Genomic DNA, 26,657 nt, shown 5'->3' on the forward strand with positions numbered 1-26,657 from the left:
CCTGCCCCTGAATCCTATCCATCCATTTCTTCTCAGCTCTTCATGAAGGTACCAATGGGACAGAAGATGCTGTCACTTAAGTTAAACTGAATAAATATGCCTACCGGAACTTAGATTTAAGGGACACAACCTATCTGACAGAATTAATGCACTTCTTCCATTAAAGGGGCTAGATGTATGACTGCACTGAATGGGACAGTTCTTGTGAAAATCGCCAATCCTCAGTGCAAATGGAGTAGAGACTATATATCAACACAACTGAATCGAGCACAAGCACGCACGCTTTACTGAGCCTGTCCAATGTCCACATACTCGCACAGCGCGGCAGTATTCGAGTTTGGTTTGTTCTAAATAATCCTGTGATTTTCAACAGGTCATTGATTGCTACTGAAAAAGAAGAAATGATGAATTTGGGACTGCTGTCTGAACCATAGCTCTGGACATTCCTCATGACATCAGAATGCACTTCTTCACTACTGTGGCACAGTGTATACCAAAATATTCTTTATCATGATTGGATTCGATGTTAAGATTGATGCCCTAGGTATGAAAGAAACATAGGCCAAAGTCACTAATGAAAAATCAGTTTGGTAGTGCTCATGTTCAGAAACTTGTTAAGTTCAAGGGAGACTAAAAGAATCCTCTAATGGGAAGAAGTCAAATTGATCTATGGTTGAAGGCAGGAGAGAACAGCCAGCCTTAGGAATGTCTCATTTTTGGACGACATTCTCCATAGGATCACTCTAAAAGTACTCACAATACAAATTCACACAAAATAATACCCCCTGGACTCCACCTTTTACTAACCTTTGACCTTTGCACATTTCTTTCTGAAGACACGAGACACACTATCTAATATGTGATAAACCCAAATACAGATTAGAATAAAAATCTCTTATTTCTTTGCTTATCCTCTCAAACATCTCTCTCACACACAAACACATACACACACACTCTCTCTCCTGCCTTCTCTCTCTCTCTCTCATTCTCCCACTTCAAAGAATCTTTCCCTTTATCACAAATTTGTCTCTGTTGCTATTTTTCAAAACGCAGTCTTTCTCGTTCACTTCCTGCTCCTCTTGACACAGACTTAACATACACAAACAAAAATATCAGGGAATTGATGCGTATCCATGGCGACATGCTACGGCCTGTATCACGTGAAGAGGTTGCCTGGGAGGTTGTTGACCTCGCCCGTGTCGTTGATTAGGCTGCCTTCTGCCACATAGGAGAGCTTGTACTTCATCCTGAGCACGGCGCCGGGGGTCCTGTTGACGACCTTTATCGTCTGGGTCAAGGTGCCCGAGTTGTTGGGTGGGACGACGTCACCAGAGGGCGATAGCATCTGGAGCTCAAATGTCTGGAGAGTTAGGAGAATGAGAGGTCAATATTGACAAATTTCATACATTATTCTTCTTCAAACATTTATACACCAACTGATAAACACAACTCATCAAAGTAACTCTCATTTATGCTTCTTGATTGCACTTGCAAAACGTAAATCAGTCAGGTTTACAAATATTCACCATAAATCTATAACCTTTCAACTATAGTACTACTGTACATATGCTCATGACACATTGTATCCTCACGAAGTGATCTTTCAACAACACCACTTGACATTTAGTGATATCAAACTTGCTGTAGGAATGGAACTTCTTCTCACTTTGGTGTCTGAGTAAGGTTTATCACTGCATTATCTTGTACATCAAACACACATCACAAAGCCTACCTTTGGTACTGCTGCCTGGAATAAGAAGCCGGTGAAAGGAGACGAGGTGCCATTGTAGGCTTGAAGGGTGATGTTGACGGCTCCTGACTTGCTGTCTTTCTCGAAAGAGAAGTCAATCTTGAGACCTCGCCCTTCTACTCCTGTCACTGTTGGGAGCGAGCCACCTGTAGGGTGACAAAAAGCCACGGTCGTTCACCCGAGATCACCATCACGGTCCTTTCATGCTGTTATGTCTATTTCTCACTTCTCTTCACATGAAAAAATGAGTGCTGTGAATATTTGGAACTATCTAGTGTATACAATTGTAAGATTGAGGAAAATGCATGTTTGTCAGAAGTGTATCTCAACAAAAATCCTACTGCTCAACCTTTATCATTTCCTTTTAAAATTTAAAATTTCTATTCATCAGGAAAGTTTCCTGCATAAATATGACCTGGGAATTGTGGTAAGAATTCAGTGTTGCATGTTATGCTTATGTCTTCTGTGAACTCAAATGATAAAATTAATCTAATCAATCTGGTATTTCACTTTCTTTTGATAGGTCCTAAGTCATGGAAAATGGTCCAAAGTAAATACAGCTAGTGAGCTACAATCCAAATTGTCACTTGAGATAGAGCAAGAGCAGGGTAAAACAAGGCAGCCTTTTCAGAAATATTCATCAACAAACTACTTTCACCTAGAGAGAGTAGCAGCCCCATGCTCCCCTACAAATAATAGGAAACAAACACAAATACTCACCAATATTGTTCACTGGAGATCCACCAAGGAGGTCATTCTGACCCATGGCTGGGGTTGGAGCAGCCGGTTGGAGAGACCCAAGTCCATCCATGAGGTTGATGACAGGGTTAGGGGCAGGCTGCATCGTTGGGGCTGGGGCAAGGGGTGGAGCGGGAGCACTCAGGTCCAGGTTACCCAGGAGATCCAGGAGACCATCACCACCGGTGTTGGCCACTCCTCCACCACCACCACCAAGATCCCCCTTAATGGGCTGCTGAGGCACAGAGTTTGTGATGATGGGGGAAGAGAATCCGCCCCCTCCTCCCAGGAGGTCTACCAGACTGGATCCCTGGTGAACAGGAGGGTAACAGGGGGTATGAATGACTCAAATTTGTCAAAACCCTCTGAGGGTTCACCATCGAAACTACAATGCGATTCACAAAAAGCTAAGATATGTATCAAAGGTATGTAACTATGGGAGATTAAGGGGGACAGATTGATGATTGCACTGATGGAGAATGAATTCTATCTGAAGACCTGCAACCAACAGAGGTGCAGAATGGCTAAAATCTGTGTAACATGTAACATCAAACCACTAGAAGTTTTTCCCTCTAACCAAAACAAGCTTTACAATATAGTGATATTAATTTGTCAAATATAATTTCAAAGGATTGCTCTTACAGGGAATAAGGTACAATGCTTTGTATTTGTCAGTGACAATGAATAATGGCTACCAACATTTCACAAAGTTGTCAAGGTAATATTTGCATCAAAGTGCAGTCCAAATAATTGGAACATGATCATAAGTTCCTGTGCTAATTTTGTGCATGTTTAATGAATATAGGACAATTAGAGCTGCCAATTTAACAAAGACTAAGATTATAATATCTCCAGCAAAATTATCCAAGACACAATAGGGTTAAAAAGGAGAGATTGATGCCAGGCACTGCAATTTACCTCATCATTAGTAGGTGCTAGACTGGGCCCCGTCCTGTCTGGCTGCTCATCGTCAAAGATGTCTCCATTATTCTGTGGCTGTTCGTCCCTCTTCTCTCGGTCTATGGGTGGCATTCTTTCTAATAATGGTCCACTGAGTAGAAGAAGGTATCCAAGGAAAAATAGCACACAGCCTTTAAACCACCACTGCTGTTGTTTTAGGAAAGTTTGATTATCAAGGATAATCAAAATTACATACAAGTAGATTAATCATCCCCGTTTGTGGAAGGGTGACTATTTGCGACAGGGGCAGTTTCATTCACCGATAATATAGCTTCAGCGTGTCGAGTTAGCTTACTCTCACTAATAGAACAAAAGTGGGAGTTACTTGCACATGCTATTGGAAGTGAGAGTACTCTCGCACCAGATTGAGCCTTTTCATGGACAAGAAGTTGCCCCTGACACAAATAGGTGCCCTGGCACAAACAGGGGTAATTAGTGTATCAATTTTTTGAACATTCTGAAAATGACAAAGTGCAGTTAAGACAGAATACTTAGTGACAGATACAGATAATAATATGGTCTTATTCATCCACTGTAGCCTCTTGTTACCACTGTTCCAGAGGGCCCTGCTATTATTACTACCCAACCATAATGCACGGTACCCATACACCTGAGTTGAGAGAGACATCATGAGTAAAACATCTTGTCTAAGGATGTCAGCACTTGGCATGCAGGACTCAAAGTCAGAACCTCTCTTTGAAAGTCAAGAGTCTTTTCCACTTTTATACCACAATGCCTCTATTGCAAGCATACAAATTAATCATGCCCAGTTTTTTGTTGCTCTTTTGAAGAGAATGTTTTGCATTTTGAGATCCCCACCAAAAATTTCTTTGCTTAGAATTTTGATAGTATACCACTATCAATATGAAGAGACAGATTATGACACTAAAGAAAGCTTTTTATTGCAACTGATAAATTTGCTTTGTCAAAGAAAATAAGCACTGATCACTTAATTTTAAGAGTGATAACCAAGATAATAATCATGGGCATACATACTCTATTCACTTACAGCGCTTACTTGGCTTGATGAAGGGAATTTGTCTCAGTAAGTTGCAATCATAACAACTCCATGCAAGGATCACTTTAAGCTGAATATAAGAAATCCTTTACTGGTTGAAGTGAGTGCTTGACAATTTGCTCAGGCCATACATCTTAATGTCACAATGAGCTTGAGCTTAAAGAGATGCACATACTTCACTTCTTACGTCTTCCCAGCTATGCCTTCTCAACAATAACTAATCCTTGACTTGGGATAATGGAAATCAAATACCCCAACATCATATATTGTCTGAACAGTTGGAGTTTAGATATTCTAGATCAAGTGCCATGAGTTGCCTTCAAAGGTAGATAACGGCACTGCACAAGAAGCCATCTTCATCATCATCATCACCATCATCATCATCATCATTACCATCATCACCATCACCATCATCTTCATCATCATCATCAACATCATCACTTGACACCTGCCTCCTACTTGAGAATTACGCTAAATGACTGTGAGACTTACGCTATATGACTGTAGGACTTTGTGAGTGACATGAATTCTACTGATCTCTGCTGTAACTCCATGTCCAGGGACTGTGTGTACGGCTTTACAATCTTCTGTATCCTCCTGTATGACACAGATACAAGCACACCATGACACACTTTTCAATTATCTTCACTGCATGAGTATGATTTAAAAAAAAAAACAACCTCACAGTAAGAAAAGACAATGAAACTACAATTGTGGGGAGAGAAGTAAGTCAAGTGGTTTTCCTTTTACAGAAAAAAGATCTCATATTGTCTACTGTATACGCCATATCTTTAGTGAGTCTTGTTCTTCGCAAATCAGAACTTCAATAATTTGTATAGCATTTTATCTGGGGCATTTCTAAGCACACTGATACAGAACAGAAAAATTATTGAAGAAGCTGTATGTCACTAGTCACAGAGCATTGCTGGAAATGAATCACTCACTACCGACAGATTGTGCCAAACAGCATTCAATCAAGGCCCTTGATGTTTACACATTACTATGCAAGGCATTGCAAGCCAAGTTTAGTTTGCTTTATGGAAATAGCAACGGATAGAAGAAAGTCAGTTATATTTATGTTCTCAAATTCTTTCATCACTTGGTAGAGTACTTGATAGTAAATGGATATTTCTTTGCACTTCACTTGAAAGTACGCAATGGACTGTTGGCATTGAACATCTATATGTTAACTTCATAGCCATGTCATCACTCACTCTTTTGTTTCTGAGAACCTGACGCTGAGTTTGAGGATGGCGAGCAGAGTGTACTCCTTGGTGATCTGGGTGGAGGATGTGGCTTGGATGATGGACTCCAGAAGGTCTAGGACATCGTCTTCAGAGGCCTGGGAGGTGAGAAGAAACACAGGTTGGACACTTGGGATGCACACATTTTAAGATGGGGGTCAGACTTGATGCAATACATGCCCCCCTGGGCCTTCATAGGGTGCTTATCATGATGCAAACACCGGGATAGTGATGATGGGGCAAACAATTGTAATATAGACAAGGTAATATAAACTCGAGAGTGGCTTGGGGTAGCAATCAAATAGCACACTGCTAAACATGGTTGCGGTTATGTCAAGATCCTTTATGTACAGCCATAGTTTGTAACATGTACCATTAGTTAACTTTAAAACACTCATGCTCATTAAAGTATAAAGTTGTGGGGGGGGGGGGAGAGTCATTATGCTTCAAGGAATTCATGTATGATATGATTTTTTTTTTTCATAAAAGACGGCATCAAATGGAAAGTCTTCATGGTGCAATTTAACTTTAATGATAGCAGCTTTAAAACCCGCCACGTAAAACATGCTATCATCAGACCCTTAATAAATCCTCATCCACAGAAGGTGCATCTACTGATATTATCTTAGACAATCATCTGGGTAATTATATTTAAAATGAGGGGGGAACTTTCCCGTTCACCATGCTGGTTTATATAATTAGACATAAATGGAAACCGCAGGCCACAATTCAAACACTGCACCCAACCTCTGGGTGATTTGAAAAGATTCAAACCACACTACACATGACATTTTCCAAGTATAGTGTCTATAAATTTATCAAACAGTCATTTAATATACACCAGTGCAAGTGTTAGTTTGATGGATATTTGGGATAATCAAGGTTAGGGGAGGGAACAATTTTCAAGGACATTTGCAAATGGTGACTAAATAATTCCTAGCATAGATAACTGTACTGGATTTTCATAGGTATAGTTAATCAGACATGAACATAAAACAGACATAGATTTCAGTCACATAAATGTGACAGACATGGGACACCAAACAAACAATTATCAGGTACTTTTCTTGGGCCTTCTTCAAGCCTGTAAGTAAATTTCTGTTTAATCTACACGTGTGAAAGACACAAAAATGAACAAAACTCTATCAATACTTCCCCATACGGTGAACGATAGATAGAATGTTAGGATGTCAGAAGAGACAGAAAAACAAAAATTTAGTTCCACATAATAAAAACATATCAAAGCAAATTTTGAACAAAGCAAAACAAGTGACCAAGTAGGTCTAGCGCTTGCTATCTTTTTTTAACACTGGACGTAGCACGTAAGACAAAAGAATGCATGTAATGTAGGGCAATTGATTGCAGCATTGCACAATGGTAGAATGGCAAATTGATGGTAACTTGGAGGAAAATCAGAGTAATCTATGTTTTCTTGCTGCTGAAAAGGAAGGCATTGCAGTTTCAAAGTTAACTTTAACAACAACAAAAACATCATTTTCCTGATGACATAGAACTGTGCTTCTCAACTTTTTTAATTCTGAAGCCCACTTTGGCTGGTACAAATATTTTCAAGGCCCAGTTAGACTGAATACAATTCTTTTTCATTTCATTTTTTGGCCAATATCGTGGCCCATCGGTTGAGAAAGGTTGATATAAACAATCGTTATCCAGGTCAGTGGGTGTTAGGTCTTGAGCAAAGGGTGCTAATCTCAGTTAGGTAGGATAGGGTGTGACACAATGCCCTGCTGTAACAAAATCTCCTGCATAGGACCATGACAAGCCAAGAGCAGACTGATTCCATGAGAGAGGTATATGGCAGGGGAGTGGAAGGTTAGCTCAAAGGATAGTAGTGAGGGGGTTAGCTTCTAGGATGAGAGATAGCAAGGTGCGTTATAGGTTGTAGCCCTCTCTCACAAACCCTTAAAATCATCAAACTTTCATATAAATTAGAATGTGGCAATAGGTATCAGAATAGTTTGTGTTATGTTCTAGATCATTTCATATACAGTTAAACAATATGATTTTCATTGCTTACTTAGTTCATTAATTGAAATATAAAGGCAAAATTATTGTGATTTTATTATGTATTATTGAAGGTTGCATGATTTGAAATTCTTTATTCCTGTAAGCATTATATATATATTACCTTGTATTACTTGATATGCAAATAAAATTATCTGAACTGAATTGGGATTAGCTATCTCTTTGCTTCTTGTTATTCATGTAGCATGCATGATTATTAGTCTGGTCACGTGATCTTTCCAATTTATTTGGACAATCTGTCAAGTGAAACCAATACACTGCAGAACTACAGATATGAATGACTACAGATACGAATGACTAGATTCAAATGACTAGCATTAGACTGCATGTCAACTTGACACCATTTCTTGTGAAGCTCATGAAATCTTCTTTCTTCAGCACCCTTACTCTACCTTCTCTCCCCATTCATGTGTTTGGCTGTTGGGTGCTACTATATTGATACGCTGTAAAAAATATAGTGAAAAATTATATTATGTGGAACGTATCTTTCGATATTAAGTGAAAGAACAAAACATATAATGCATGTTTTAAAGAAGGACTTGGATAAAGAAATTGCCTTCAAAGCTGATATTTATAGCTGTGGCATAAAATCGTCAACCTAAACCTACTGTAAAGCACAAAATTCGCTGCATGAAAGTTTCGCAACTTCGAGCCGAAAGTCATTTTTCGGTATGAAATTCTTGTGAATTACCACTGGCATTCACTGTATCATAGTTTAGACAAAAACTTTTACGTGCATTTAAATTTTGCAAATCTTGGCTCTCGCAAAATTAAAATGCACGCGAAAATGTTTGGTTTTACTGTATTAATGAAATGTTTGATGAATTCTTGATAGAGTTTGCAATTGCCAATAAACCTAATTTTCCTTGCTATGTTTTGTGGATCGAGGGCTACTACCTGAAGGGCTGTGCTACTCTGAACTACAACTGCATCTCTGTTTTTTTGCAGATTTCTTTGGGTAATAAAGGTCTGTGCACCATTACACACCTCCAGTAATGTGTCTGTTTGGCCTGGGTCATAGCGTGGTTTGAGCTGGTCAACGCTGAACTCGGGGAGGTAGTAGGTACGTACCTGGATCGGCTCTTCCTCGTCGACCACCCCAGCGACCAGGAGATCGCCATACTCCCCAATGCACCAGGCGGACACCTGTGCCAGCGGTTGCTGTCGGATGCAAGATGGACGGTACAGACCAACACATGAGAAGAGAGAAATCAAACCAATGTGATTACTAATTGATCAGAATCATCACAGAGAGTAAGAAAGGCTAAAAATCAAGAACAGACACCTCATCTCACCAATGGAATCAGACACAACACAAGAGTGTAATCCTGACCATCTTCTTGGGCTCAGACTTTACTATTCCTGCTCACCATCTCCAATTAACATTTCACAATTCCATCTATATGTGTGAATATTTGAATTTGAATGTTTTCATCAGGCAACTTCAGAATTTTTCTTGGCACAGATTAATGTTTCCGGGGTAAGTATGACCTTTGTAACAAATCACATGAACTTCTCCCCTTATTTGGTCTGATGATCTACTTCCTAGTCAATGTTCAGTGCATAAGCAAGCTGAAGGTGTTATGTTTTCATAGCTGGCATGCAAAGTAATTCCAGAATTTCTGAGTTTCTTGATGATGTTGCTCCTTCACATTTCAACAACTACAACATTAGTCAATCTACTCATCTGCTGGAAAATGGATATTAAAAAATAAATAAATAAAACAGTTTTAATCAACCTGTTTCTCTTTGCAAAGAAAGTCATCTTGACATGCTTTGCATGCATCTTCCATTGGTTGGAAGTAGTCTTTAGCACTGTAAAACAACATTCTCATTGTTTACCTTTCAACTCAATATTCAAAAACCTAAATACTTTACTTGCAACAAAAATAAGGAAGCCCCATTAGTAACCATTCATCTTCAATAGCATTAAGGAATGGGTGTATTATATGAAACATGCCAAACTAAAGAAACAAACAAACAAATCCCCCAAAATCAGATAAGAAAACAACTTAAAACTCGGATTCAAAGTCTGTATTTATATCAAGAGACTAAGAAATGGAAAACTGTTGCCAGGAAATGTTTTTCCACATTAGATAACACTAAATTATTAAATCTATAAAGGAAGTGCATAATTAAGACAATATGTATATACACATATATGAATGATAGTATTTTGTAATATCAAAACAATATGGTTAGTGCAAATCAAATTGGCTTTAATAGCTTTCAGACTAATGCCTTGAACTTAACATGCATTGTAGATGACTTAGTCATTGATGCTCTCAATATTCAGGAATATATTTGTACATTCAATGAATTTGTAGAAAAAGCCTAGAAGTTTACTGCAACCCACAACCAATTTCAACATGCAAATGAATAAGGTACTGAATGTGTGTGTGTAAATGTATGTTTATGTATATACAGTATGATGTTGTATGATAGTAGTTGAACATGATAAATGAAATATCAGTACACCATCTCATTTTACGTAATTGTTAGACAACTATCATCCTACCAGGTATATAATGGTATATGGTGAAACTACACAAGTTAAGGAAGTCTACAATAAGCCACTCTACAGGCTTTTTCTTTTTTGAGACAGACTAGCAATTTTCAGTTCTCACAAGAATGAGTAATGTTGCACAAATTTTATTAATACATCTTCCACTTATCAGGCTTTGTAACACACACACAAAATTATACACATCTCTGTTTGCAATTGACAATGCAAAATCCTTGTTAGTACAAACTAACTCAAATTGATATCATGCAAATAACATTAAAACAAGATGCTTCGATAAAACCAAGCTCAAACTCAATACTATGTACTTGAGAAGAAGGCACAAGCTGAATGCTCACACTATCTTCTTTAAATGATTTCTACTTTCACACTTCGAACCGTTAACTTTGCAGTTCAATATTTCTAGCACAACACACAAGAAGACACAGCACAGCTTACATCTTTGAATGTTTTACTGCATATATTAAATAACTGATCATTTTGCCTTTCTCCAAGCAAAGGGGTTGCTCAGAAGTTTTCTCTTCTTTCTCTTGTATACTGCTGATTTGAAATGGAGTGAAGAGCTTCAGGTGCAATACTTGTCTCGTTAATCTGCTAGAACTCCATGTTATCATTCCCATGCAACTGTGACAAGACTCAAAACCACGAGGCAGCCATGCATGGCCTGGAGGTTTCTCTGGCCCATGAGGGCGCTATTCATCATAGCATGCATTGCATTTAAGCACAGGTGAGGGCAGGGTGCAGGCAGCCATGCACCTACCCTATACTCACTCGGTGAATTTCACGGTATGGCTTAAGGCTAACCCCGGGACAACTCCAGTGCTGTAGCCCATCTACTACCTTGTACTGTTCAGACTAGAAGGTATACGTACATGCATGCACGGGTGTAAGACAGCTTAAATACACGACAATATCTTACACCTAACACAACATGCAGAGTTTTAACGGTGTTGACTCGATACACTTAACACAGAACAGGTGCATGCACTTGATTACAGGGAATACTTTCAACAGTACAACATTTTGGCATTCTGAGAATTGTACATTCCATATAAGAATTTATTTCAGAGAAAAACATACAAGTAAAGAAAGGTCCTTCATTTCAGCAAGGTCACACAATACCATTGACAACAGGCAAGATATTTCTTATATTGCAGGTTTTCAATTGGTCTCTTTTAGAGTTTTTGACTACTTTGAATAGTTTTAGGGATGGTAAAAGGATAATTATTCCCCTGGGTTTATCCAAATAAAAACAGAACTAGTGATTGACACTAAGGAAGCTGACCAGATTTGATTTACCTTTTACCTGGTAACCTGGTCAATAAGTGCCATATCAAATGGTTTCAACTGTTAATGCTATCAGCACTGATGGTTCTCATGACTTACAGTAAAGCAGAAAAAAGTACATATCTACCTAAAGGAGTACATGGTGCTACAATTCTAAGCTTTGATATCATATTAGTACAGAAATCGTATCTCATAAAGGGGGACATGTTTTTTTTTTAGCATCAATGGTAAATTATATCATCCATTAACCCTTCCTATGCCAAGTACTTTGGACAGCCTGTACCATGCTATGGGATTTTCTGTTCCAATCAGCAATCAAAGCATACAAAGGGTTAACAAAGTGAATCTTATATAAAGTCAGTTCCTGGAGTACAGTGCTCATCGGTTAATCAAAAACCCCACTTAAGTGCAACAAAACGTGATGTAACAAATTTTTCACGTGTTATTTCTACCGCTTAATCAGAACCATGAACCGCTTTATCAGGAGAAATCTGGCTGAAACACTTCCATTCCACTTCAAAAAATTATATTAAGCAAATCCTTAGAAATAATTGCACGGATTTAATTTCCTTACCAGACAGATCATATTCTAACCAGTTCTCGATAGATTATGCTGACTGCAATCTAAACATTTGCCATCAGGCAGTGAGACATAGCACAGAGGCAGTCATCTTATTGAGCATTGTCAGCTTCTACTCATGCACTTACACTGTACCATCCGTTCAGTGCGATACAGGTGTCACAAATGTACACACAAGTAGTTATGTACATGTATCAAGGCTGTATGCATGGTTGTTTTAATGTGTATGTACACGGGGTGAACAGATTAATGGAGAACATTCTATATGATATAAATAGCGTACATACAGGCTGACCAGATCAGTGGAGAATTTTCTAGGTGGTATACAATGTAACTACAGTACATGCTTGTGACAGGAAATACATTATAGCTCACTCAATCTAGAATGATTTAACCCACTCCAGAATATTCTAGGAAGTGCTTACATATTTGGCTGAGGCACTGTCCCTGTAGCTCAATGTGATTGGTAGTTAATTTTGGCAATGATGTTATGCATATAGTTAGGCAGTAAGTCATCCAGGATTCCTGGAATTTGGACTTGCTAGTATGTTCAGGTGTGTGGCCCCAGGTTGGAGAAAATTACAGAATGTACTACAAAGGGGTGAATGGATATAAAAGCTGGAGAAATTCTGAGGTAGGCAGAGTACCTAACACCACTGCTCTGAGAGTTACGTCACTTCTGGCTCTGAAGCGACTTATTATAGTCAGTCCTGTGTTACCTGCTGACCTGTTTCGTTTGTGGAGATACTGCCTGGGAGACATTTTGCCTGCAGAGAATTAATTTGCCTTCATTGGAGATAGACTCCATAGTTTAGTGTCAACGGACATTATTACGGCAAAGCTGTGATGGGCTGGATTCCTTGCTGGACATTATAAAGTGAACCATCATTTAACGCATCGACTGGACGTGGTCGTCATAACGTTTGGATTCTGCACGTTTTGCTGTGAACATTATACTGTGGACATATATCGCGGATTTTACCCCGGATTTATACTGTGGATTAATGCAACCTGTGCCTCTGGAATTACGTCGGAGGAATCATTCATTGGTGCGTCAAGAATCATTCATCTGTGCATCGAACATCATATCTGGACATTTTCAAAGGATTACTTAATACGTGTAAGTGATTCCACTACCGATTTACAGTTTCTATTGATCAGTATTGTACTGATGTGAAAACCGATTACAAGTCTGTACCCACAATATCACTGTTAATAAACCGCCTGAACATTAGTTGATTGTTTCTTTTGTGCGATCATTCTCAGAGTGATTTTGGTCGTAACACGGGAGAGTCACCTTTCCCATGTGCGGCTCACACTCTCCCCGTTAGTATGCATGCAGTGTGTGTGCTTGTGTGTGACAGCATAACAAGGGAGCATGAATATGAGAAAAATGCGTTCGTACGACCACTGCAGTCAGTGTTGTCGTAATGTGCATGTTGCTAACATGTTAGAACAGCGTGTGGAAGTTAGCATAGCTGCATCGTGACTTTATGTACTTTGAATTCTAAAAAAGGGTTATTTTGTGGATCAAATGAATGACCAAAGAAGGTTTGTTCCAATGACGCATTTGCCAAAATTAAAGACTGCTGTGTCTTTTCTCATCACCATTTTGTGTCTATGTGTCGTAGCGCATGTGTACTTCTTGCTGTGGTTATCGGCGGGTTTGATAACTGTGCATGATTTAGTGTAATGCCCACATGCTGGGCTTCATGTTCTGTGATTTGCATGGGTCAATATAAGCCATCACTTAAGCGGGAGCACCGCTTAAATGGGAGAAAACAAACTTGTCTCCCGACCCCTCCTGATTAAGCGGTGAGCACTGTACTTATGTACCATTCATTAGCAAACCATACGAATCATACACTTCTCTACATTTTCTAGTTAAAGCCAGGAAGATAGAATACCAAGACAGAGACAAAGGTGGATACACGTTCAGAGAAAGCTTTCCCACTATCTGAAAGTTAGTGTAGGCAAACATATTTTGGCCACCTTGGGGGCATTTCATGAAATGTTTTGTCTGACAATTTTGTCGGACAAATTTGCTCTCAGCCAATCAGATGCAAGGATTTCAGCAGCTTACAACAGTTTGTCAGAAAAAGAAAAAGAAAAATCTGACACAACGCCTCATAAAATGTCCCCGGGTCTACAAAGTTAAGCATTTTCTATCATTTCCATGAAAAGCCATGAGGTAACAGCACAAAACAAAGATCTAGCCCAAAGGTTTACCACTGTGGTTTCCATTATATGATACATAGAGACACACACTCACAATGACATACAAGGCTTCATGGATAGTCTACTAGTGGGATATTCAATGGGGGCTGAAGCTTGCATAGTGTAAGGTACTCAAGTTGGGTATACTATCATAAATAAAATTTGTGGTACAAATAATTTCCTCTATACTTCTGAAGGTTACATCAATCTACTCATGGGTGTCTTTAAAAAAGAGGATTATTATGCAGTTAAAAACTGGCCAAAGCATGATACTCTGACTGTAAGACTTGAGAAGATAAAAGGTGATCTCACCTGGCTGATGTCCTCCTTGCAGGCCTTGTAGAGTTGCTGAACAGTGTAGGCATGCAACGACGACGTCTCTGAGATCATTTGAATGAGGCTAGCCACCGATTCATCTGGGACATTGTTACCGGCCGCAGACAAGACACGCATCATGGTGTCTATGTGCCACCTCTTGTTAGGAGCATACCTAGAGAGAAGACATAGGAAAGTATATTATCTTGAACTTATGGAGCTGTCTTCAACCACAACAACTGTTGATAACCACACCTGTGTAAGATAAACATGAGGGTTTAAATAAACACAAAACTGGAAACAATCACATATAGTAAGCTACTCTTCTTTATAAAAGAAAGACAGGTTGGGGAAGACAGAAATACAGACACAAAAAAGTGAATTTAAAAAGCAATCTTTGCTTCCAACACATCACCAGTACAGGCATGGATTGATTCAAATTAAATCCAACCCAAGTATGTATGCCCATGATTTGAATAATCCGTGCATATTTATGTTGATGAAAGACAATTTGTCAATCAGTTTCAAGGCATGGCTTTGCACTTAACACACAATAAACTGACATACATTCCTACAAAATAAATCTCAATGAGTGAAATCAACAAACAGGATGAGCAGTCGAAGGGAGATCATACTTTCACTAAAATTACATTTCTGCTTTTCATTTTTTTGTGCCATTCTACATCACTCTGAGCTGAGTCATGACTTACCCCTGGAGGTAGCACCACACTCAAAAGCCTTTAATATCTATCCAAAGTTCATCTGAAGGTAGCAATCAATGCTAAAACCGCCCAAGTCATTTGCCAAGTAGAAACAAATGAAAGTAAACCTCAATAAAACCTTGTCTTTCTTTTTCTTTCCTCCAATGTATGATGCCCCTTCTCTTTATTTCACAATGATAGAGCCTAGTTATCACATGCTTCTTGCTGACCATATAGACTATTGTGATGTGTCTATGAAATGAGTGCAATAAGAAATGTGACATAGATACTACAAGAAGCAAGGAGTGCCTTAGACAGGTGGTATAACTCAAGAGGACTTGGAAGACTTTACTTTTCACATGCAAGGAAGATGTTGGATGAGGTGTAGGACTTGAACTCTGGGTCGGCCCGGTCCAAGAAAAAGATGAGTTCTTTGACCATCGTCCTGATGTTGGAGCTATTGATGAGGGCGAAGCAAAGTTCTACTGCTCTCCTGTAATCAAACACAAATGTATTCAAGAAAGGTTCGAGTCTGTAACACTTTGGGGTAACTATATATGCAATATATTAAACAAGTCTAATTTTGTGTGCAGTAGTTGGTCACACCATCAAAATGTACTGTATATGACATATATTTCGCGAGTCTAAATTTTCGTGAATCAAGACTTCCCAAAGATTTCGCGAGTGGTTAAATTTGTGATTGTGGAGTCCTGTACTGAACCGAGAAATGTGTACACGTACATCACATTCATATTAGGATCAGAGTCAATATTTTCGCGCGTTTTTAATTTCGTGGATAGCAGCTCACTCGCAGAATTTGCGAAAATAAAAACCTCACTAAATATTTGGGGTATACAGTATGTCATTGTTTATTATAATCTTACTTTGATGTTTCTGGCCAAGACACAAATCCTGATATCATATCCAGTTTTTAGAATCAAATAAATTTGAAAATGTACCATAATTTTGTCATCAAATAGACGTGATGATATTTCTTTTTCTCTCTCTGATATGTGGTTGTATTGAGTTAGCACCTACATGCTTGACAAATTATATCCACACAAATAGCGTACCACTTCTCAAGCAAACTTGAAGAGAATACATAATGAGTGTTTAGGGTAAGATCTTACTTTTGGATGGAGATGTCTGGATCTTTTAAACAATCCACAATTGTGCTTCTATGCCTCTGGACTGCATTCATGTCTGCTAGCACTGTTTTCAGCAACGTATTCAGAGCAACATATCTGGAAAGAAATGCACACAAACACAAAACATGACAACACATAACCAAGCCAGTTAACATCATTATACCCGTATCACATATAAAATTCCCATTGTATACCAATAATAGCTGCATCTTAGGGGGTCCATACCCTTGTGCAAAGACTGATAAAGGTACCCTCCTCTTTATCTTCTGATTTATATTTTGGTAATCCACACTGATTCTCATATTTACAATGTGGTAGATTGCTATATCATACACAGAGTAACATATTTATAATCTAAATTATGTAAGAATGGATCCCATTAAACATTTATGATACAAATTTCTTCACACTTACAGCACTTAAGATCGACTTTTAATGACAATATGAAAAATTTATGAAGTGCCTATAACTTTACATGAGGAGCAAGTTCTATCAAATCTTTTGTTAAGTATCTGAAGGCAAAAGTTACTGTGGAGCATTAATTGCAAGCAGAGATTATACATTCCTTGTATTTAGCAAATTTAACTTATTGTTTACAGCGGTTTCCATTCATCCACCTCTCTCCTTGTGTATCAAATCTCTCACCTGATGTTCTTGTCTGTGTTGAGGAGGAACCTGCCCAGGATGTTGATGGCCAGGACACGAAGTCCACTTTCGGACTTGATGTCCATGATGGTCAAGACCGTCTCATAGAGGATGGCGTTGCCCACATTCTTGCTGGTCTCTGTGTTGGTGGCTACCTGGGCCAGGATATCGTTCATGGCTTCGCTGCAGTCTGCATCGCCCCGCCCTAGAATCCTCAGCAGTCGAAGGATCTTCACCTGGAGTGGTGGGAGGGAGCAGTGATGAGGATTGGGGGGGGGGGGGGGGGGGGGGGGGGGCAAGGAGGAGGGGGAAGGGGAAGAGTGGAAGAAGAGGGGGGAAAGAGTAAAGTGGGCGTGGCATGAGCAAATGGAGCAGGAAAGGGGCAAGGGTAGGAAAACAATGGAGGGGGGAAGAAGATGGATTTGCTCGAAGGGGAAAAATGGGAAAAATGTTGGAGGGTAAAAGAAGATGACAAAGACAGGTGCGTTAAGTCAATGTTTAAATGCACAACACATCCAAGTCCCTTGAGGTATATTGAAAGTCTATAGAAATCAAAGAATTCCTCCCCTCCCCCCCCCCCCCCCCCCGGCAAATCTTCAATATCAATAACATTTCGAAGAGATTGCAATTCGCAATACTGATTTCTAATTTTTCAAACAAAAGATTTGTGATTGGGACAATAGTTTGCAGATCAATAAACACTAATCTATGCAAAAGAAAAATACAATGGTGTTTGAACAGTTGCCTAAGTCTACAGATTATTCATTATTCAAGTGCTTGCCTAAACAGTCTGCTATCATTTTCAACTGTACTTACTTGTAAAAATGGGTCACTGACTCCCGACACATCATGTTCTGGTGAGTAGCCGGACATTATCAAGTTCTTCAGTATTCGTACCAGGTTGGGCACCAACTGAAATGCACAGAACACATCGATACTCTCAATCAGTTTTCATGAAACTTAACTTTCCAGGCTAAATGGACAAAACCAGATCATATCTTCCACCATGGCCTATCCTCAATCAGGCATAGTTAAGAAGTTTATGTATTGGGTGCTATGGTTGAACAACATGGAAGAAGCCTATACTTGTTTGGTTGCAACAGTACAATGGGTACAAAGAATGCTGAGGAATTATTCATGCCAACCTGAGGGCTGCTGAGAACAAACTAATGACAAATTTATAGGAAAATGTAATGCAATCAATTTTTATATACTGCTACAATATACTATGAAAACAAGAGTTATCTTGAGACCAGGGGGGCATTTCATGAAGGAACTTGTAGGATTAAATGTCCGACAAGTCAATTATATCCGACAAGTTCAGAGAAATCAGCCAATCAGACTAAAGAATTTCTCAAAACTTGTCGGATATAATTGACTTGTCAGATATTTTATCCGACAAGTTCCTTCATGAAATGCCCCCCTGAAAACTCAGCAGAGTATTCGGACAAGCAATAAATACATTTGAATAAATGCAAAATTCAAAAATATGCAACATTACTGGGAACAAATCAGCTCTTGAGAGCATAAATTTCATTATCATTCTTTCTTTCTTTCTTTTTTTAAATAGAGAGAAAGAGAGAGGAAGTGTCCACACACACACACACACACAAATGGGACACCACGGCTACAAAATACAAGGAAACACTTCTTGGGTATAAAGGTCAGGTAGCTACTAGTACACCATCCAAGCAAGATTTACCATGAGTACGGGCATGGGTACAGAATCAGGAAATGTCTTGTGGTTAAATTATGGATTTCCAGTTTAATGGACACATACTTTACTTATAAATCTCAACACAAGTCTACTGTACGACACATGCAGCTTTTAGTTGGTCTGGATTTCTTAGTGGACAAGAGTGGATTTTAGTAACAATCTATTTCTGCTTTCTAATGCACTGATTGTTTCAAGATTCTTTTTTAAAATGAGAAATCAGAGACCCAATATATTATAAAGCTGCAGTTAATACAGAGAATGGTCATGACCTGTAGGTCTGGATAGTGCAAGGGTTTAAAATCAACATCACAATATACTTGGCATTTAAATATGAATGACACAAAACATGGCCCACATACTTTAAATACAACACAAGTAGCTCAGGAATTTGCCAATAGAGGAGAGATGCCTTCACATACTGGGAAAAAAAATGCAGCTTTCATATTGAATTATATGTTAAATAATGTTCTTAAATGTATTGAAAAATTACTAATGAACAATACAAACATGTAAATGTGAGGTGCAGCACAGGAAAAAGTGCAAATTTGAGAGGGGAAAAAAAATACCAAAGTTCCTGCCTATAGACTTCATGTCTGAATCAAGCACATTTTTTTTTTTTCACAGAATCAGCAAAATTCCCAAAGAGAACATCTTTGTACAAGTGTACTGACAAATGTAAGATATCATAATATAAAGATAGAGCATGCTCTAGATGATGATTCTTTAAACTTTACAACAAAAAATAACTTTCAGGTTTACTGCATGGGGAAAAAAGGCGGGAACACAAGTCGTGCAAATGTTTGAAGTACGTCCCAAAGAGGACATGGTATAATACAATCTCTAGTCAAGAAAAATAGAATATGATGGGAGGAACAAAATCAATGCTACTGTTCACTAACATGGCTACCAAGAAACAAACAAAAAGACAGGCACAGTAATAAATAAGTACAGCAACAAACATCTGAACATAGAAGGGATGTCACAGAGAAAGCTTGGAAGAATGCTGTTGATAATACAGCAAAAAGATAATACGCAAAAAGAAAATATATGGGGCTGAGTCAAATTTTACTCTTCTCTTTACTACATAAATATAGGTAGAAGCACAAGGTGAGTGGATTTGAACAGAGCTTTAGTGCCTGTGAGACTAAACATGTATTTCTTGTGATTTTGATCTACAATTGTAGAATACATAGATGCCTTGAGGGAGGATATATGTATTCTCACTGTATGAACTGATGTGTTTTGTCTCTTTTTTGAGTTAATTAATTAAATGTACTGACTCAGCCCCAGGAACATATAGTAAGACAATGGGAGAGTAGATGGGAACTGGGTTACAATCTACAACATTTGCAATGGGTCCAATGGAATGACTGAACAACATACCTCCAACTGTGATTGGCATTGATGAAAATGAGACAAGAAGTGGAAATATAGTGGAAAACTCAATCTAATGTATCACACAGTGTAACAACACTTACTACATGAATGAAAGTGTGAAAAATGTATACTGCAAAGTTTATTGTAGACAGTGCACTCAGATTTCTTGTGTATTAAGTACACCATAACTTTGAGAGTCTGCAAAAACACAAATGCAAAAATAATACAAATTTCCACTAAAACCTGTGTGTTTGCACAAATGCCAACTGAGTGCATGCCACACTGTGCAAATTTTCCAAAATTTTTCCCTTTATATTTCTACTGGTGAGAAGGGGTTATTTTCATCACTGAAAAATGGAGGCCCAAGATGCAAGTAGGATGGTGGTTCGACTGCCACTGTGGACATGATTTTACATTTGAATCTGAATCGTATGCTACTACAGAGCTGCCAACATTTGTAAAAGCCTTTCAGTACTATGATGGCTGAAAATCAGTAATTTGCACCTTTTTTGAGTGAAAATCAGTAATCCTTAACAGTGTTATAGAATTTATCACAGACAATGATTTCTAAAATCAGTTATTTGCTTGTAACCTTCAGTATTCTTGTCCAATTTCAGTAGAAATTACTGAAAATCAGTACTAGTTGGCAGCTCTGCTACTAATCATTCCGGCCCCATTTTCATTATACCCTTTGGCAAAATTCTTCATCGCAACTCTAAACTGCCAAATTCAAGATGAAACAATAGCAGTAATAGCATAAATATCGATACAAAAAGGGTGATTCACTGAATTGTAAATGCAACATTATGAAATTTCAAATCAATATCTCTTACATTTCTTAAAAACAATCATACATGTACATGCAATACTAGCACTGCACTGACTTCCTATGAAGGGGTTTACATACTAAGGCTTGGCAAACTAACCACTGCCAAGATTTTCTTGTACCTGTTAATAAGATGCATCCCCAACTTTTGACATTTTTCATGATGAAAAAAAAGTGCACTGTATACAAAAAACTTTACGGTAATGTCACACTTTCTATAATGGAATGTGCAACAGACAATGGTTAGCCAAGTGTAGCACATTTCTACATTTGTGCCACTCGATAGCCATAGTAAACACTGGCACACTGGCATTTTAAACGTGTTTCGAAACAGCTGAACACAGTGGCTCGTTTGATCCACTTCTGTGTATAAACACATTTACAACTCCTGAGTGAGAAATGTCTATCATTGTGTTAGTTCTATCACAAGAATCTCACATCTTCCATCTTCTTTCTCCTACATGATCTATTAACCCATTCCATACTGAATTCTGAAATTCCCATAGACTTAATACATAGGCCAACAGGTTCCTGTACGGAATGGGTTAAAACAAGAGTGCATTTGACTTCTGTTCAGTTTTATTTCACTGTGTTTGAATGTAAATGCTATCTGGCATGAAGAGATGTTGAAATATCACAACAAAACTTCAAACACATTATCAACAATAGATAGAAACCAATCCATGTCTATCCTCTAACACTTGTTATTTCCATGCAAATTTAATAACATGTCATACTCTCTTGCATTTATTCATGTTTTTGGTTACAGTGATCGGCGATATCCAAGATCACAGAGCTAAGGCACTTGAATAGTAGACATCAACAAAGGCAGTTTGACATACACAGTGGGCTGTGATAGCTGCCACTACTAACCCACTAGGCCCTATGTGGTATGAAGTGAAATAAAATATTGCAATGTAACTTGGGCCACACATATTGCATAAAATACACACAGTTTTCTTACCCCAATCTCCCGCTTACAATAGGGGTTGATAGCAGTGTTAATTTTCATCTGCATTCACAAAAAGGGTGATTTATTCATCAGAGAATCGGCTAGGACAAGGTCAACATGCTTGACCAAATGACCACACAAGGTCACATGATAGTTTAGACTGGGATATGTGTGTATATTGAGCCCCTTAATGCTCAAGCATACTAGGAAAGAGTGCAGAGGATTAAACACACCAAGCATACAACAGCATCATGAGGTATTATGCACAATTGCTAAGAACAGTATAGGAAGAAGTATCACAGGTGTTCTGCTTCAAACAGAGTCTTCTATGTTCTTCTACATTTTAGCTTTCTAGATCTGGTCTAATCTCTATCTACTTAATTCTTTTCAAGTCTTGAACACACACTGACAAAAACATTTCATACAATATTCCTGTTCTCATCTTCAAAGTGATATACATGTATTAAGATCTAATTCTTTGAGTCTGTGTTTTTAGAATGGTAGTTTATATGTATCATATGTCATAAAACTTCATTACACTAAACTGTAAACAGCTCACACAGAAAGGGCAGAGTGGATTTGAATTGTGCCACAGAGCAGAAAGACACCCTCTGTTTGCAGACACACACAAAAACTATCAACCCGTAGTCTAGGGCACTGAGCCAAGACATATTTGACCTGCATGTTGAGAAATGTGACGCAGACCAGACATTCTGCCACCTCCATGTCCGATGGAAAAACAAACAAACAAACAAACAAACAGCTAAAGCTGAAAATATGACTGTTTCACTTCTCTATGAATCCACATAGGGATTACCCTATGAAAACACCTATAAGTTGCATCCGCCGGATAAATAAAGTAATACCTTATTGGGAAACTAACTCTCAACCTATTATATATTCAGGAAGGATAGACAGGTGCCACAGCTTAAGCCACAGGTTCTCAACAGTGGCATGACTTTTAGAATCTTCTCTCTTCTTATCACTGTCTAGACTACATGATGAAGAGTAGGGCAGGGGGAGGGGGGAAGAAAGGAGGAACTCTACTCTAGTTTCCATATAGTAGTGACTGTTGATGCAGACAGGAAAAACTTGGATTATAAATCTAAAATCAGACATGTGTTTTCTGTCCTTTGGCTGAACTTTTGATAGTAGTATGCCTAGCTTCTACTTCAAGGTGATTCAGAGATATCCCTGGGAAAATCCATTATGTGAAAACTGAGAAATCATAGAAAGATGACTGTATTCAAAAGATCTAGAGAGCAATAGTGCAAATGCTCAGAGAATTAGGGTCTAATTGATTGGCAGTAAATGACCTGCCCTTAAAAAATGGAAGTGTTGCCTACTTGAGTAGTCATTAAATCACTTGGAAATTAGCACTCACTACCCTTGTATGTAAACTGTAGTCAGTTTCATCTTTCTGCATGGAAAAGTGTTTTTGCCATCAATCTCCACAAGATATTGAGATAGTATAAGCATTGAGAAAATTGTAATTCAGCTTTATCATATTTTGGTGTTCCTGTAGATCACCTACCTTTAAATCAAAAATACATTCTGAAGGGTTTTAATTCCCATAATTTGACAGAAATTGATACAGACACAAAACAGCTGACATCATAGCACCCAGAGGACAACACAACATAGCCCCTTTACTCTCATATTTGAATTTACCAGTCATCTTGTACATGCTTTAACCATGATTATCCTGTTAGACTGAACATGCCCTTTCTAACCTTGTAATCTTTCCCCTAGGATAATAATTTATATTTTCAACCAAATATTTATGACAAGCAATGCAGTAATAAACAACACTGATCCATCTGCTTGCCCTTTCAGGCATTAACTTAGAACAAAGACAAGGGGCTTTCAAGTAACACAATTTTCCTTTCAGTCTCATTTGTTCAATTTCTGTGAAGTAGAAATTCCTTGGAGAACTTACAGGCGCCAACAATACTCTATATTTAGCATGACTGGAAAAAAAAAAAAAAAAATTAATCATATTTCTTCTACCAGTGGCTCATGTCTAGAGAAATTCAAACCTCTGGTGACTCATAAAGAATAATCCAGTCAAAGTTCTACCTCAAAGTCGAGACTCACTGGCCCAAATTCACAAAGATACTTAAAAAAAATGAACCAAAACAAGCATGAAATAAACATACCTTTCACATATGCATACCAGCCAGCAATAATTATTGAATGTCTGCTGAAATACAGTCCATCACGCACATTTATGCAGACAAAATTTGCGTAATCCATGGACAAACTACCAACATGAATTTGGGCAAGTGTTTCCAAAAAAGGGAAAACTCTCTGAGTTTTTTGTCACTGCCAAAGAACATTGATCATGGCCAAGGATAACTCAGAGATCCCCTTATATCAATGATATCTCTACTTGTCTTACAAGGGACATAAAGAGCATGTTTTTTCTTTTGGCAGGTTCTGTAAAATGTTGCAGTAGTTTTGAGAATCACCCTATCAGATATATGCAAGATGAAATTCTATTGGTATGTAGGTGAGCTTGAATACCATTTTTACCGCTTAACCTTCACGAAACACAACAATACCTCACACTTATAAATCAAACTGAGTAAAGAGGTGACAAATCCTAGGGTTGCTTCGTGAAAATTTGACATCTGTTAGTCAAACATTTACTTGACCCAATATATCCACCTTCAAATAACAGAGTTCAGGATATAACCCCCTCCCCTTCTATCATGGTATTATATAGTGACATTGATTACTGCTATTATAACAAAGAAAGACTGCTGTCAAAATATAAAACCATAAAAGAAGAGAATCAAACATCTGCATGTATCATTGTGGATCTACAAGGCTTTTGGTATAATGACTAGAAGAAATTTGCATAGGTAAAAGAATTATTCTGGTACTTTGCTACTCATTTGAAGCACAGATGTACTGGCATTTCAGGCATGAATTCAAGGAATGAAAAATTGATTTATGCCTGTCTTAAGAGGATATATTAATATATATTGAAGTTTACTATCTACTCTCTCCTATTTCACTTCACATGCATTCTAAAGCAAGAAGAGATACACCGCAAAACAGATGAATGTGTGGGACTACACAAACAAACTATTGGCACTGTAATCTGTGAGTGCATAGAAATCGTGAGCTCTTTAACAGGAGAGCAGGAAGTAAATCATATCCAACCAACCTTCTTGAAGTGGATGAGAGTATCTCTGCTCTTTTCACACATCTCTGTGATTAGGACTACTCCTGTCAGCTGCACACCTGTGACACAAAACACATACCATCAGTCACATGGTCAATATTTAGGGGTCAAAGGTCACAGGCATATATACGATCTAATCATTACCATCATTATTGGCACAAGTCAATACAGGATTCCATCTGATTTCACACCTCTATACAAAACAGGGACATATATGGGAAATTGAAAGCTGCACACTTGGGAACTTTTCATATGACTTAATTTCTAATGCAGATTTTCACTACAACTCTTGTCTATGATGAAGAAACCTTACAGGATATATTATACCAATTATTAGCCCATGATTCTACAAGCATTCTTGGTATCCATTTTTATTTCAATTGATCTTGTATCTTCTTAAAGTCACATGTATCAGCCCAACACAATCAAAATGCAGTGTGTAAGCATTAAAAGTAAGTGACTTATTTTTGTTCTTTCATTTACAAGAAATATATCCACATGCACACTTTCAAAACACAGTCATTATCTTCATACATAACATTAAATGGTGTATGTCGGACTAAGAACATAAGTAAGCGTACAGGTTTGTTATGTTCTCTTACCATGATTTTTGTCATTGAGGAGGGCTCGAACTGAAGGGATGAACATCTCCATGAGTTCTGGAACTTTTCTCACTATCCGCACTGCACACAGTACTGCCTGTATGGGAGCAAAGGACACAGAAAAGACAAATTACGAGGTGACATTTTGTCAAGATTGTCTGTAATCATTTCCAGTCCAGCTGGGAATGCCACAATATTGGAACTTGAGATACTGTAATCCCCCACAAATTTCATACACAGCAAACATATTTCCAGTCAGCAACAGATCAATGGTGTCACTGTCAATTCCCTTTGCCATGCACACGATTTATCATAATGAGAAACACAACAGGAGCTAAGGATGGCTGAAGTAGCCTTTTATATTGATTTGATGGTCTCATAGTGAAGACAGAAAATACTTCTTGCTCCAACTAACAGAAGTAATGTTGGTTTTTTCTTTCTCTCTCCTGGCTATGTCTCCTAATGTGATCTGCAGGGTATCAATACAGTCTGAATTTGCTTGAAGATAAATGCAAATGACCTGGTCTTTTAAATGTCAATATCTCATGCTTTTAACAAATATGCTAAGGTCAACCCACACATAAACTACCCACCAATCCCCAAGACGTGCCTGGCCTCAAGCTGCAGCGGGTGTATGGAATGTTAAGTGGGGCCGCCTTCAGAGATATCAATAATGTTACTTTTATGCAGCTAAGGGGAGAGGAAATAAGGTCAGGGCTACTCAGTGAAACATGTCCCATACACCCCCACAGCTGGCTGGGAGGACAATACACCACTGCAGACTTATGGCTCTTACATACACAAGCACCTCTTCTCTGCC

At 38.3% G+C, this 26,657-nt stretch overlaps 1 protein-coding gene across 3 annotated transcripts in view; it reads right to left on the reverse strand.

Moving 5' to 3' along the window:
- Positions 1-386: 386 nt before the first annotated feature.
- The window catches only part of LOC140233446 (AP-1 complex subunit gamma-1-like), a 51,320-nt gene continuing 25,049 nt past the window's right edge, over positions 387-26,657 (reverse strand). For 2 of the 3 annotated variants that reach the window (XM_072313559.1, XM_072313560.1), the window contains exons 6-20: positions 25,838-25,934; positions 25,218-25,294; positions 17,987-18,082; positions 17,171-17,406; positions 16,508-16,621; positions 15,730-15,870; positions 14,674-14,851; positions 11,049-11,132; positions 8,825-8,914; positions 5,681-5,808; positions 4,959-5,063; positions 3,407-3,539; positions 2,471-2,798; positions 1,733-1,896; positions 387-1,360 (exon numbers count right to left, since the gene is read on the reverse strand). In XM_072313559.1, coding sequence (XP_072169660.1) covers positions 1,157-1,360; positions 1,733-1,896; positions 2,471-2,798; positions 3,407-3,539; positions 4,959-5,063; positions 5,681-5,808; positions 8,825-8,914; positions 11,049-11,132; positions 14,674-14,851; positions 15,730-15,870; positions 16,508-16,621; positions 17,171-17,406; positions 17,987-18,082; positions 25,218-25,294; positions 25,838-25,934 — 2,175 coding nt within the window. In that variant the 3' untranslated portion in view covers positions 387-1,156. The remainder of the gene's footprint in view (positions 1,361-1,732; positions 1,897-2,470; positions 2,799-3,406; positions 3,540-4,958; positions 5,064-5,680; positions 5,809-8,824; positions 8,915-11,048; positions 11,133-14,673; positions 14,852-15,729; positions 15,871-16,507; positions 16,622-17,170; positions 17,407-17,986; positions 18,083-25,217; positions 25,295-25,837; positions 25,935-26,657) is intronic. The other variant, XM_072313561.1, reaches the window with a different exon arrangement.

Source organism: Diadema setosum, chromosome 9 (assembly GCF_964275005.1).
Source record: "Diadema setosum chromosome 9, eeDiaSeto1, whole genome shotgun sequence".
NCBI lineage: Eukaryota > Metazoa > Echinodermata > Echinoidea > Diadematoida > Diadematidae > Diadema > Diadema setosum.